This window comes from Vombatus ursinus, unplaced genomic scaffold, assembly GCF_900497805.2.
Source record: "Vombatus ursinus unplaced genomic scaffold, bare-nosed wombat genome assembly UNPS02014894.1, whole genome shotgun sequence".
Taxonomy (NCBI): domain Eukaryota; kingdom Metazoa; phylum Chordata; class Mammalia; order Diprotodontia; family Vombatidae; genus Vombatus; species Vombatus ursinus.
This window is the reverse complement of record NW_020954672.1, coordinates 3,588,966-3,601,641: the sequence shown is the minus strand read 5'-3', so window position 1 is coordinate 3,601,641 and position 12,676 is coordinate 3,588,966. Positions and strand designations below refer to the sequence as shown.

General features: G+C 44.8%; 1 protein-coding gene across 1 annotated transcript; it reads left to right on the top strand.

The window, feature by feature from the left end:
- Positions 1–280: 280 nt before the first annotated feature.
- CEBPE (CCAAT enhancer binding protein epsilon) lies at positions 281–2,388 on the top strand. Its single transcript, XM_027842949.1, has 2 exons — positions 281–787; positions 1,766–2,388. The coding sequence occupies exons 1-2, from the start codon at positions 281–283 to the stop codon at positions 2,099–2,101; spliced, it is 843 nt and encodes a 280-aa protein (XP_027698750.1). The 3' UTR covers positions 2,102–2,388.
- Positions 2,389–12,676: the final 10,288 nt, after the last annotated feature.

The window sequence follows — 12,676 nt, the reverse complement described above, 5'->3', positions numbered from 1 at the left end:
CAACATTGCACCAGGGAGAGAAGAGGGGAAAAAGGGAAGAGGAGAGCCACTGACCGCAGCAGAAAGGAAAAGGAAGCAGCACAAAGGAGGGAGGAGAGAGGCCACAAAGGAGTAGGGGAGAAGAGGAGAGAAGGCAGGAGCCAGGAGAGGGGAAGATCCAGGACAGGTGAAAGAGTTGAGAAGGAGCAAGAGGGGAGAGGGAAGCCAGGCACCCAAAGGGGGAGTCCCCGGACAGGGTGTGTGGCCAGAGGGCGGGGAGTAGAGAGGGGCGGTCTAGGTCATGTCCCACGGGATCTACTACGACTGTGAGCAACGAGGAGGCCAACCACTCGAGTTCCCAGGCAGCCGAACTGGGCCAGGGGAGCTGGGGGACATGTGTGACCATGAGGCCTCCATCGACCTGTCCGCCTACATTGAATCCGGTGAGGAACAGCTCCTTTCTGATCTCTTTGCTGTCAAACCACAACCTGAGCCTCGTGGCCTCAAGGGCCCTGGAACTCCTGCCTTCCCCCACTACCTCCCACCAGACCCGAGGACCTTCGTTTATCCGGCCCATGCCTTTGGCCCTGACCGGAAGGGCCTAGGGCCGAACTCCTATAGTCCAGCCGAGGGCTATGATCCCCGAGCAGTGTCTGTGAAAGAAGAGCCTAGGGGGCCAGAGTGTGGGAGAAGCTCCAGCCGAGGTAGCTACAACCCACTGCAGTACCAGGTGGCACACTGTGGGCAGACTGCCATGCATCTGTCCCCAGCTTTGGGCACACCCAACCAGCCCCTTCGAGTCCTCAAGGTAAGAGGTTAATGCACTTATTCTTGGCTCCTTGGGACCCCTATATTCAAGGGATCAGAGGTTGAGAGGGGACCAGCTGGAGTGTCTCTAAGGTCAGACTGGGCCCTTGTGTTTCAGCTGACATCTCTCTTTAAAGTGCTATGGATTATGACCCATGCTGTACCCTCACCCCACTCCTTTCTACACTTCTGAGGATTCTGATGTACAACAAACCCCTCTCCACAGCTCTTCAAGTTCTGACTCATTCACCTGATCCTCTTTCTACGGCTCTGCAGATTCTAAATTACCCCAAGACTAAGAATTCTGAACCTTCCCACACCCCTCAGGACAGCTCTAGAATTCCGATGTACCAGTCTTCTCGATAAAGTTCTGCATATTTTGAGGCACCTCAAATCCTTCTGTGGAGTTCTTTGAATTCTGACCGTTCCCAGTGCCCACCCCACCAAACACTACTCTAAAAGGCTCTGTGGATTCCAATCTGTCCTGCTAACCCCCCTTCAGCCTTGGTCGCCTGCCTTTGCCTCCTGTCTGGCTGACTGGAGAAGAGGAAATGCTCATAAATTTCAAAGCGGGAGATTCAGGATAGCTATTGAGGGAAATGTCCTGAGCGGTGTCAGAAAGTGAAATGGGTGACTAAGGAAAGCTGCTGGGGCCTCTTTCCTCTGAAACCTTTAGTTCTTGGTTTGGACTGCAGTCTTGCCTGGAGTGAGGGGGATGGATGATTCGATATGAAGGGGGCCTCCTAGACCAAGATGTATATTGAAGGCGGCAGGGGGAGGGGTCCACGGGATGCTTTCTTCCCTTTCAATCCATTGTCCGTCTTGCCCTCATCCCCACTACTCTATATCTGTCAATTCCCTGTTGGTTGGTCCTTTTCTTTCTCCCCCTTCCTCCCGCTCTCTCCCAGCCCCAGCTCTGTACCTGAACCTTCGCGCCCTGTGCCTGATCTCTGGGTACCTCTCACTCCTCCCATCACAGGGCCCCCTGGCTGCCGCTGCTGCCCCTCCCTGCAGTCCTCTCCTCAAGGCTCCCTCTCCGGCCGGGCCCCCCCATAAGGGCAAGAAAGCGGTGAACAAAGACAGCCTGGAGTACCGGCTTCGGCGGGAGCGCAACAACATCGCAGTCCGCAAAAGCCGGGACAAAGCCAAACGGCGCATCCAGGAGACTCAGCAAAAGGTGCTGGAGTACATGGCCGAGAACGAGCGACTTCGCAACCGCGTGGACCAGCTCACCCAGGAGCTCGACACCCTGAGAAACCTCTTCCGCCAGATCCCCGAAGCTGCCAGCCTCATCAAGGGAGTAGGTTGTGGCTGAGCCCCAGGGCTGACGGGCAGAGGGGCCTCCTCTGGCACTGAGGGACTTCTCGACCCCCTGTATCCCTAGGGGGAGGCTCTCAGCTTAGTCTGGGCTTTCTTCCCGCATATGGGGTACGGTTGATGCCCTCAGACAGACAGACAGACAAGACAGACTAGCTGCTGAGCCAGCCCCAAGGCATTTGGGCAGCACCCTGGGCAGGGTTTGGAGATTGCACTTCCCCTAATACACTGAAATACTGCATCCCATGTCCTCGGAGGTCTTTAGCCTTCCCTGTAACACAAATGACAACTTACAGCAAAATAAATACTTATGTGCCATGGACCTAAGTATTTCCTGTCATTAAACAAGGGCATTTATTAAAAATGATATTTAAAAGTGTCTTTCCCTGAATTTTCTTCCCCCTGTATTACACCCTAGGTGGCTTACTTCCTTGCTGTGACACTGTTTGGGAGGAAGATAACAGTGATAAGAATAGCTGACATTTATATATCAAGGTAACGTTTATAAAGTGCTTTCCAACCAACAACCTTGTGACTTAGGTAGTGCAGATTTACCACCACTTTACAGATGAGGAAACAGACTGAGAGAATTTAGGTGGCTTGTTTCCAATCACCTGGCTAATCTGTTGGGAGACTTGAATGGTAAGGGTGGGGGTGGCAGGGAGGGAGGGTGTTGTGGATCTGTGAAAAGTGCTTCTATGACTAAACAGAATTCACACTGTGATTCATGTGCTGGTATCATATATCAGGATACCATACCAGATATGGTACCATATCTCTGGCAGACAGGGCAAGAGACATGGGCACTACCTTTGTGTAGGTATTATATGCTAGTTGAGTATAAGTTAGAATGAGAGGTCATAATAATAATGACTTACATTAAATAGCTCTTTAAGATTTACAAAGTTTAAAGTATTTTGGGCAAACCAAGTAATTAGTATAAGGTCCAGCACATGCTTAATAAATGCCTGTTGAACCCAACTGAATTAAAGATCATAGAACATTAGAATTAGAAGAGACTTTAGAGACCGTTTAGTACAACTCTTTAATTTTAGCGGAGAAGAAAGTGCAGCCTAAAGAAATTAAGTGAGTTGCTCAAAGTCTCACAACTAGTGAGTAATACTCACACCAGTATTAGAATCAAATAATCACAAATCTTATGGATGGATGGGACCCCCAGGTGATCCCACAATCTAGCCCCCTGCTATCAGGCAGGCAAGATACTATTATACCCATTGTACAGATGAGAAAACTCACATTCAAAGAAATAAGGCAACTGGTTACCCAGCTTGTTAGTGGCAAAGCACAAACTAAAACCCAGATCTTTTTCCTGCTTACTAGCATTGACCCAGAGCATCTATGTCAGGTGTCCTGGAGTAGCACCTAGCCCAAGAGTAATACATACTGGATATTTAATAGGTGTTTGGTGAATGACCATGCCAACAACACAGATAGAATGAAAAAAAGCAAAGAGAGGAACAGCAGAGCAGCAGAGGTCTCTGCTCTGTCCCCAGCTTCTAGAACACAGCTTGGAAAACTGACATCGGACATCAGAAAGAATTTGTGGACAGGGAAATGTGTGTGGCAGATTTTTTTCCCATTGAAGATGTTGTGGGGATATCCCCTGTCTCTCCCATGTATCTAAATCTCTCCAGACCTGCTTCTTTCAGGTCTCCATTTCTTTCATGTCTCTGGGTCCCCTTAGGTGTCACCTCTCCCTCAGTCTGGTTAGTGTTGGTAAGTTTCCAGCTCAGCTGGACCGAATTTACTTCCTTGCTGTGTTAAAGGCTTGGTTTTGAAGTTGATGGGAGCCTTTTGGGTTTGGTATAGGGTCTCTGTGCCCGCCTCGGGGGAGCCCCGTGGGACACTGGTGCCTTCTTTACAGCCCTAAGGGACAGATTGCATAAGGGGGGTTGGTACAGAGCGTGGTGAGTGACTCAACCTCCGGAGCAAGTGCGGTTTGGGACGGGGAGCAACCAGTTCCCCTCTTTTCTCCTCCCCAGCTTAATCCTACTGCCCCTTGCTTTATCATCAAGGCTGTTGGTGAAATGAGACCTCCTTAGATTAGGAATAAACTCCCAGTCTTCCTTCCTATGACCTTGAACTGTGTTACCCCAAGTCTCCCTAGAACTGAGGTCTGTGTTGGGCAAAGTTTATTAGAAGTGAGGATTAGAGTCATCCTCGATATCACCACCATTGTGGTCATCATTGTAATCACCAGCATCAATATCAAACTTTTATTATTGTTTTACTTGACCTGATTTTTTTTCCCATTTATCAAGCATTTATATTTACTTGATCTGATTTTAACTATGCAGCTTAGCTAACTTCATTTCAACCATATGTTGTTGAAATAGGCAAGGTGGCTTGGCGGATAGAGGGCTGGTCTGAGGAGTCAGGAAGACCTGGGTTCAAATGTCATGTCTGACACATACTGGTTTATGACTCAGGGCAAATTATTTAATATCTCTGTGATCCAGGCAATTCTTTAGGATAATAAATTTCAGAGTAGGTGCTGATCTGCATTGGCAGTAAGAGTTTCCTCCTTGAGAATTTCCTACACCAGTGAAGTCACAGGTCCAATTCAAAATAAAGCTCTTGGGATAATAATATCTTAGTGATAGGATAGGTATTTAGAAGTTCTACTCTTTCCTTGGACCATGCATGGGTAGTCTCCAGACCCCATACATTTGTGTGTATGGGGAGAATGGCTGGGGACAGGGAGGCGGAGATAGAGTATCCCCATCCTCCTAGTCACACAGGTTGATAACCTCAGAATCATCCTTGACCGTTCTTCCCTCTCATTACACCCTCCCTCATATCCAAACAGTCGCCATGTCATTTCCATTCTTTCTCTACATCTCTTGTGTCCCTCTTTTTCCCTCCAATCACATAGCCACCACCTCAGTTGAGGCCCTCATCACCTCTCACGTAGACTACTGTTAAGATTTCCCTGACTGGCTTCACTGCTTCCAGTCTCTCTCCAATTTATTCTATCTCCAATTTATTAAATAAGATAATATTTGTAAAGTGCATAACACAGTGCCTTGGTCCATAATGGGCACTTAATAAATACTTATTTCTTTTTTCTTCCTTCCACAAAGTTACCATCACTTTCCTAAGCCTTACAATTTTGGTCACTGCAGTCTCCTGTTCCTTATTACTCATAATCTAAAATACAAACTCATCAGTTTTGTATTTAAGGCCTTCCATGATCTGTCTCCCATATACCTTTCCAACTTGATTTCACACTACCCCTTCTCATAAACTCTACTTTTTAGCCAAACTGGACTGCCATTCCCCATGCTTGGAGTGCACCTCCTCTTCACCTGTGTGAATCTTTGTCTTCCTTCAAGGCTCAGCTCAAGTGTCACCTTCTCTGATCTATCCTGACAACTCCACCCCACCCCAAATTATCAGTGCTCTCCCCCTTCCCTGCTTAATTAACTTTGTACTATATTTATTTGTGTACATGTTGTATCCCTTCTCCTTCCCTACCCCCCCCAGTAGAATATAAGGTGTTTGAAGGTAGAGATTTCTTTGTTCTTGTCTTTGTATTCCCATGCTGAGCACAGTGACTTGCACATAGTAGATGCTTTCTAAATCTTTTTTTTTTTTGGCTAGGCAATGGGGTTAAGTGACTTGCCCAGGTTCACACAGCTAGTAAGTGTTATGTGTCTGAGGCCACATTTGAACTCAGGTCCTCCTGACTCCAGGGCCAGTGCTCTATCCACTGCACCACCTAGCTGCCCCTAAATCTTTTTTTTTTTTTAAATTTAACAAAAAAGCCCCTGGGTCTTTTTCCTCCTTCTAAAATGGAGCCACTCCCTCTTCATCATCCTAGCCTTACCTGGTAGGACCTATTCCCAAACTTGGACTTTCCTAAGCCTTGGGAGAGAGAAAAGTCCTTTTCCTATAGGGCCTCCATTCTTGTCTCAAACTCACCCTTTTAATATAGGGTGATTCTTTTCAGGTCCCTGGACTACTTGAAATGAAACTTGTTTGACCCAGAAGGAGGGAGAGTTGGCTCTTCTGTCCTTTGAGTCTGTTCCTGACAATCTGCCTCCATTCTACTCTCCACCGTCATTTTCCCAAAATTCTCATCCTATCCCACCTCCATATGAACTGCTATAAAAGAAAGAAAGAGAGAGAGGAGGAGGAGCCAAAAGGTACAGCAGTCAGTGAAGACAGGAACGTCTGAGTGAAGCCAACCAACATTTTTTTTTCCTGGGCTTTGCAACCAAATATGATGTACCAGGGACTGGGAGACATTGGGAGAGAGGGAAAAAAAATTAGCATACTGAATGAATGAATGAAGCATTTATTAAGCACTATGTGCATAGTACTCTGCCAACCACTGGGAATACAAATAGAAAAGATAGTTCCTGCTCTCAAGAGCTCACATTCTAATGGGAGAGACAACCCATATTAAATGAATGCCTTGCAAACCAAAGATCAAAACAACATGCAAATGACCACCCATGACTCTGAAGCAAAACAAAGGTATATTTCCCATAGGAGCTGGAGTCCTGAGCACACAAGTGAAAAAATGTCAACGGGAAGGAGAGGAAGGGGAAGACTATGGGGAAGAGGGGGCAAAAAAAGGGAGGAAGCTGCCCCAAGGTGAGCTTGCCAAGGTCAATATCTTGTGAAAGTTACTCCCCCTTCTCACTTGCTGGTCCCCCTCATGATTGCCACATCCTGGGGCCCAATCCCAATGTCGCAAGATCCCGGTTGGGGTTGTGGGGGCTGGGACGGGGGTGAAGGCAGAGGGGCCCCCTCACACCTCTTAGTCCCATCCCCCACCAGCAAGGAACTGGATGGAGAGGACAACCCATTGGAAAAAAAAAATAGAATAGGTGTGAATTTGCATATAGCTACCCTCTTGCCTACATCCCCACTTCATATTATCTATTTCTTGTCCCTTTTCATAGCCATTCTGTCCCTGACATTGCTTCTTTCCACTCAAGTTCCCATAGCCTTTGATAACATTAACCTTAAATAGCCAAATATCATAACATTACTGGATATATCTATGCCTATCTTCATGTCTAGCTTCACAGTTACTAGCTGTATGACCCTGAGCAAGTCACTTAACCTCTGTTTGCCTCAGTTTCCTCATCTGTTGGATTTGGTGGCCTCTAACATCCTTTCTAGTTCTAGATATATTATCCTGTGATCCTTTGATTGGGTTCTGCTAGCATTAGCAGCCCTGAGAGGAATACTGGGGAAGGGGAAAGAAGGCTTAATCTTGCTGGAAGGGCAGTCAAGGAGGGACTTCATAGCGTAGTGGAAAAAACGCTTAATTGAGTGTCAGTGGTCTTCAGTTAGGAGGTTGTTAGATAGTTCAGTGGATAAAGCGCTGGGTCTAGAGTCAGGAAGACCTGAATTCAAACCCAGTCTCAGACACTATCTAGGCATATGACCCTGGGTAAGTCATTTAACCTTGTTTACTTTAATCCACTAGATAAATAAATGGCAAATCACTCCAGTATCTTTGCCAAGAAAATCCCAAAAGGGGTCAAAAGAGTTGGATGTGACTAAATGACTTGATAACAGTTCTATTAACTTAGTTCTGCCACTTAACTATCCATGTGACCCCCCCACCTCAGTAAATTATTTCACCTTTCTAGGACTCATTATACTCATCTGTAAAGTCAATGGGGTAGAGATTGGATTAAATCACCTTCCAGAACTGACATTTCACGATCACATAATTCACTTTGCTCAAGGGAAGCTGCACTGCTTATGGGCATGAAAGGGACTGCATCATTTGGGAATACTGAGGGATAAGAAAACCAGATGAGGCTCTCAGTTCTGGCTCCAGGGGTCAATGTCAAGGTCCTAGGATGCTGATCCATGGACCTGTATCTAGGACAAAGATAGTTTTGTAGAGATGAAAACTCTGAGATGCACAGCCCCAAAGACCCACTCCAGACCTCTTTTCACCACTTTTAGGCAGAAATGGGGCTGAAACTGACCCACAGAACAATGTTGTACAATATTAGACCCTAGACATTTAATACAAATCTCTTTATTTTCCAAGAAGGTGTCCTCTTCCCCCCTTCTCTCCCCTATAAATGAGGTCCCTCTTCTGAAGGCTTTGCATCCCAAAGCCCCCTGTTGCTCCACCCTTATACTGGTCCCCTAGCCCTGTCACTCTTGGCCAGGCCATCTGACCCTGCTGCAATCGGGACGGTTTGCAAAACCCCCGGTTGGCTCCCGCTCTGTCACCATCTGAGGTTAGGACTGTCCCAGAGAGATAAGATGATGGCCCCACCCACCTGTCCAGCCCACAAACCTCACAAACAGCCATGACCACAAGAAGCATAGGTCTCCGAAGAGTTGGCTCAAACTTCAGAAAACCCTTACCTAGTCTGACTCCAAAGATCCCTCCCCAACTGCAACCCTAATCCAATTCTCACTCCTCACTGGATCCTCTCTGTTCGTGCCCCACCATTTATCCTTACCCCACATTCTCTCCTTAGAATCTTCTCACTGTCACCACCACCCTTTCTTCTAACACTCCCATTCTCTTTCACCCCAATCCCCTCTCCTAATCCCTATCTTCTCTTCTTACCTCTAGTTTCTCTATCACATCCATCCCTTTTCCTTAACCTCCACGTTTTCTTCCATCCTGCCTTCATAGTTCCTTGAACTTCATGTCCTCAACTCTTTGGCTCCATCCACCCTCCTCACATCTCATGATTTTACCTCACACACCCATCCTCAATCCTTGCTCCCCTACCTTCCCTGCATTCACCATTCTTTTCCTCATCCCCACCTTCTTTCTTCACCTCTTGTGCTTTCTCCACTCCCCACCAATTTAAAGGGAATTTCAGGTAAGGAAAATCCCTCCTTTTCTCCTCAATTTAACACATATAAATAAGCATCTCCTATGTATATGGTACTCTGCTGGGCTCTGGGGATATGACCAGAATAATACCTGCCTTCGAGGAGCTTACATTCTAATAGGTAAGCATAACATGTACACAGACAAGTAAATATAAAGTATATAAGTTTCAAGAGGAAAGAAGGGCACCAACAACTGGGGTGATCAAGAAAAGCCTTATGTAGGAAATGGCAACTGAGATGTGCTTTGAAGGAAAATAGGGATTTTATGAGGGAGAGGTTAGGAAGAGATGACATTTCAGACATGGGGGACTTACTGTGGAAAGCCAAAGAGGTGGGGGAAAGAATATCTTTACAGGGAATAAATAGCAGTCAATTTTGACCAGAATTGACAATTTGTGAAGAGGAATTACATGAAATAAGGCTGGAAAGAGAGGTAGAAACTAGATTATGGAAGATTTTGTATTTTGTTACAGGTGACGGGGGAGAGGTCGCTGAAGATTTCTGAGCAGGGGAGTGATACGGGCAGATCTGTATTTTAAGCATGGCAACTATAGAAAGGTGTAAGAAGGGAGAGACTGGAATTAGGGAGACCAATTTAGAGGTTATTGAAGTAGTCTAGGCAAGAAGTGATGAGAGTGTTCTCATCTCACCCCCATTCCTTCTCTCTTCATCCTCCTTGCTCATCACCCTCTCTCCTCATCCCCTTTCCTCACTCCTATTGTCTCATCTCATCCTACCTGGTCTCTTTACCCTCATTTTCCCTCCTCACTCCCATCTTCTCTTCTCATACCCTATCCCTCCTCTTTCTTTCCCCTCATCCCCTTTGTTTTCTTCACCATCACCATCTGGCCTTATCATCATTCTTTCTCTTTACTCCTCACATTTTCTCCTATCCCTTATCTTCTCTTCTCAGTCAATCTTTTGACTTCATTATATCCCTTCACTTACTCTTTGTCTCAACTCACTCACATTCTCTCATCTTTGTCTTGTTACTCCATCCTCCTCCTTTCACCATCCCTGCTCCTCTCTTTATTCTATTCACTCTTTTCTCTTTGATTAATCTCCACTTATCTTTTTTAGCCCATTTTTTATTCACAGAGTAAGCTCAAATTCAGGAAGACATGGGTTAGAGTCCTGCCTCTGACACATTGGCTATGTGACCCTGGGCAAACCACTTAACTTCTCTGGGATATGGGTAACTACACAACAAAAAGTAGTAATGCTAACATGCACTGGTGAAGGGATTTTTCTTACCTGAAGTTCCCTATACCAATAACTGGTCCAACTCCTATCCTTGGGATATATCCCTCCTCCCTACCCTAGCTAGAGAACTATTCTTTGTAACAAAATTTAAAAAGAAGGAGAAAAAAAGCAATTCAGCAAAAGCAACAGACATATCAGCCAAATCTAACAATATGCAATATTCTACATCTATAGTCCCCACCTATGCAAAGAAAGGAGAACTATGCATTTTTTCACCTCTTCTCAAGGGCTAAGCTTGGTCCTTATATTTTAAAATTGTTAATATTTATTGATCTTTTGTTTTTACAGCACCCTTATTTTCCATTATACCCCTTCCCTCTCCCCCACCCAGGGATATACCTCTGGGTTGTTTTCAACATTTTTTAAAAAATATTTTATTTTAATTTTTTATTTTGAATTCCAAATTTTCTCCCTTCCTCCACTCCTCCCCCACCCATTGGGAAGGCAAACAAATATGATACACATTATACATGTGATGCAAGTCAAACAAAATATATTTCTATATCAATCATATTGCAAAGAAATAAAAAGGCAAGAAAAAATAAAGTGAAAAAATATGCTTCAATTTGCTCTCAGTTTATCAGTTCTCTCTCTGGAGGAAGATAGTATTTTTATTACAAGTCCTTTGGAATTGTATTGATCAGAGTAGCCAAGTCTTTCACAACTGATCTTCCTTCTAATATTGCTGTAACTGTATACGATGTTCTCTTGGTTCTGCTCACCTCACTTTGTAGCAACTCATATAAGCTTTCCCAGGTCTTTCTGAAACCATCCCCTTCATCATTTTTTACAGCACAATAATATCCCATCACATTCTTGTACCACAAGTTGTTCAGCCAATTTCCAAATGATGGGCATCCCCTCAGTTTCCAATTCTTGGCCAGCACAAAAAGAGCTGCTATAAATATTTTTGTTCATAGAGGTCCTTTTTCTTTTTCTTTGATCTCTTTGGGATACAGACTTACTAAGGGTATTGCTGGTGACCCATCTCTTGTAATAAAGAACAAGAAAAGAAAGAAATGTAGCACAGCAAAACTAACCAAGTCTAATAGTATAAGCACTGTTTCACACCCATAGTTCCTTGCCTTTGGGGGAAAAAAAAGGAGGGAAATGCATTCTCAGAGCTCTTCTTTGGGGCTAAGCTCAGTCATTATAATTAGAGCTCAGTTCGTTTTTTGCCATTCTTTCCATTTACATTGTTGTGGTTGTTGCCTGTTATTATCCTGACATTGCTTGCTTTGTGCTGATTCAGTTCATATCAGTCTTCTCACGCTTCTATGAATTCTTCATATTCATTGTTTCTCACAGTATAATAACACTCCATCACATTCCTGTACCACAATTTGATGAGCCATTTCCAGACTTATGGGCATCTACTTTGGTTTTGCAAAGTTATTTTATTCTTATCCCCCCCCCAAAAAAAGGCTATCTGTGGTTATGTCCAAGAAGAAAATGCCAGAAATGTACAATATCCTGCAGAGTCTTTCTCCCCCCTCCCCTTCCCCCCTTCCCCAAATTGAAGAAATGCGGAGACAGGTAAGAGGTAGAATCTATTGGCTGGTATGGGGTCTGTTCCTGAGCTTCCTGCTGCCAAAGTAAAATGTCATGCTTCAACTGCTCTCCACTTCTTACTCTTTTAAAATAGAAACATGATGGTCAGTGAGAGAGCTATAGCTCCCCCACTATATAATCAGAAGATTGGTAAGTAGGTATACATGGGCTGGATCTGTTTCTCAGAGTACTCTCAATGTATGCAAGGAGGGACATTAGGTCATCAGATTTCAGAACTGGGAAGGGTCTTAGAGATCATTGAGTCCACCTCTCCCATTTTACACAGGTCAAGAAATGGAGGCTCAAGAGGAACTTGAGGGGACAGAGCTTTCTTCAGAGACCTCAAAACACAGCTGACATCTACAAACCAACTAGAGTTATAGGAGCAGCAGCATCCCCTAGCGTAGGACATAGGCATATAATCACACTAGAAAACAGTGCCAATGAGGAGAAAGTAATATCCAGCTGAAAGTATAAAGGAATTTCAGATGGCTGAGAATATTTGACCATTGAGAATAATAATAGCTGACATAATAGCATTGTAAAGTTTGCAAAGAACTTTACTTGCATTATGTCCATTTATCCTCAAAATGCTGTGAGATAGATAGTATTATCAACATTTTACAGATGAGGAAACTGAGGCAAATAAAGGTTTATGTGGCTTGCCCAGGGTGATACAGCCATTAAGTATCTGGGACTAGATTTGATCTTAAGTCTTCCTGACTGGTAGGCTAGCAGTAGGCTAGGTTATCCACAAAACTACTTAGCTGCCTCTATTGGGCAAATAATCATGACCATGAAAGCTGGGATAGGAAGAACCAGGAGCAACAAAAAGAAGCCGCAAAGAGGCACATTTGGGGCAGCTAGGTGGCACAGTGGATAGAGCACTGGCCCTGGATTCAGG

Excerpts from the sequence above, each read along its gene's own strand:
- CEBPE (XM_027842949.1), top strand. The coding sequence starts at position 281 with ATGTCCCACGGGATCTACTACGACTGTGAGCAACGAGGAGGCCAACCA. Across the intron at positions 788-1,765 it reads AGCCCCTTCGAGTCCTCAAG|GGCCCCCTGGCTGCCGCTGC; the intron begins GTAAGAGGTTAA and ends CTCCCATCACAG.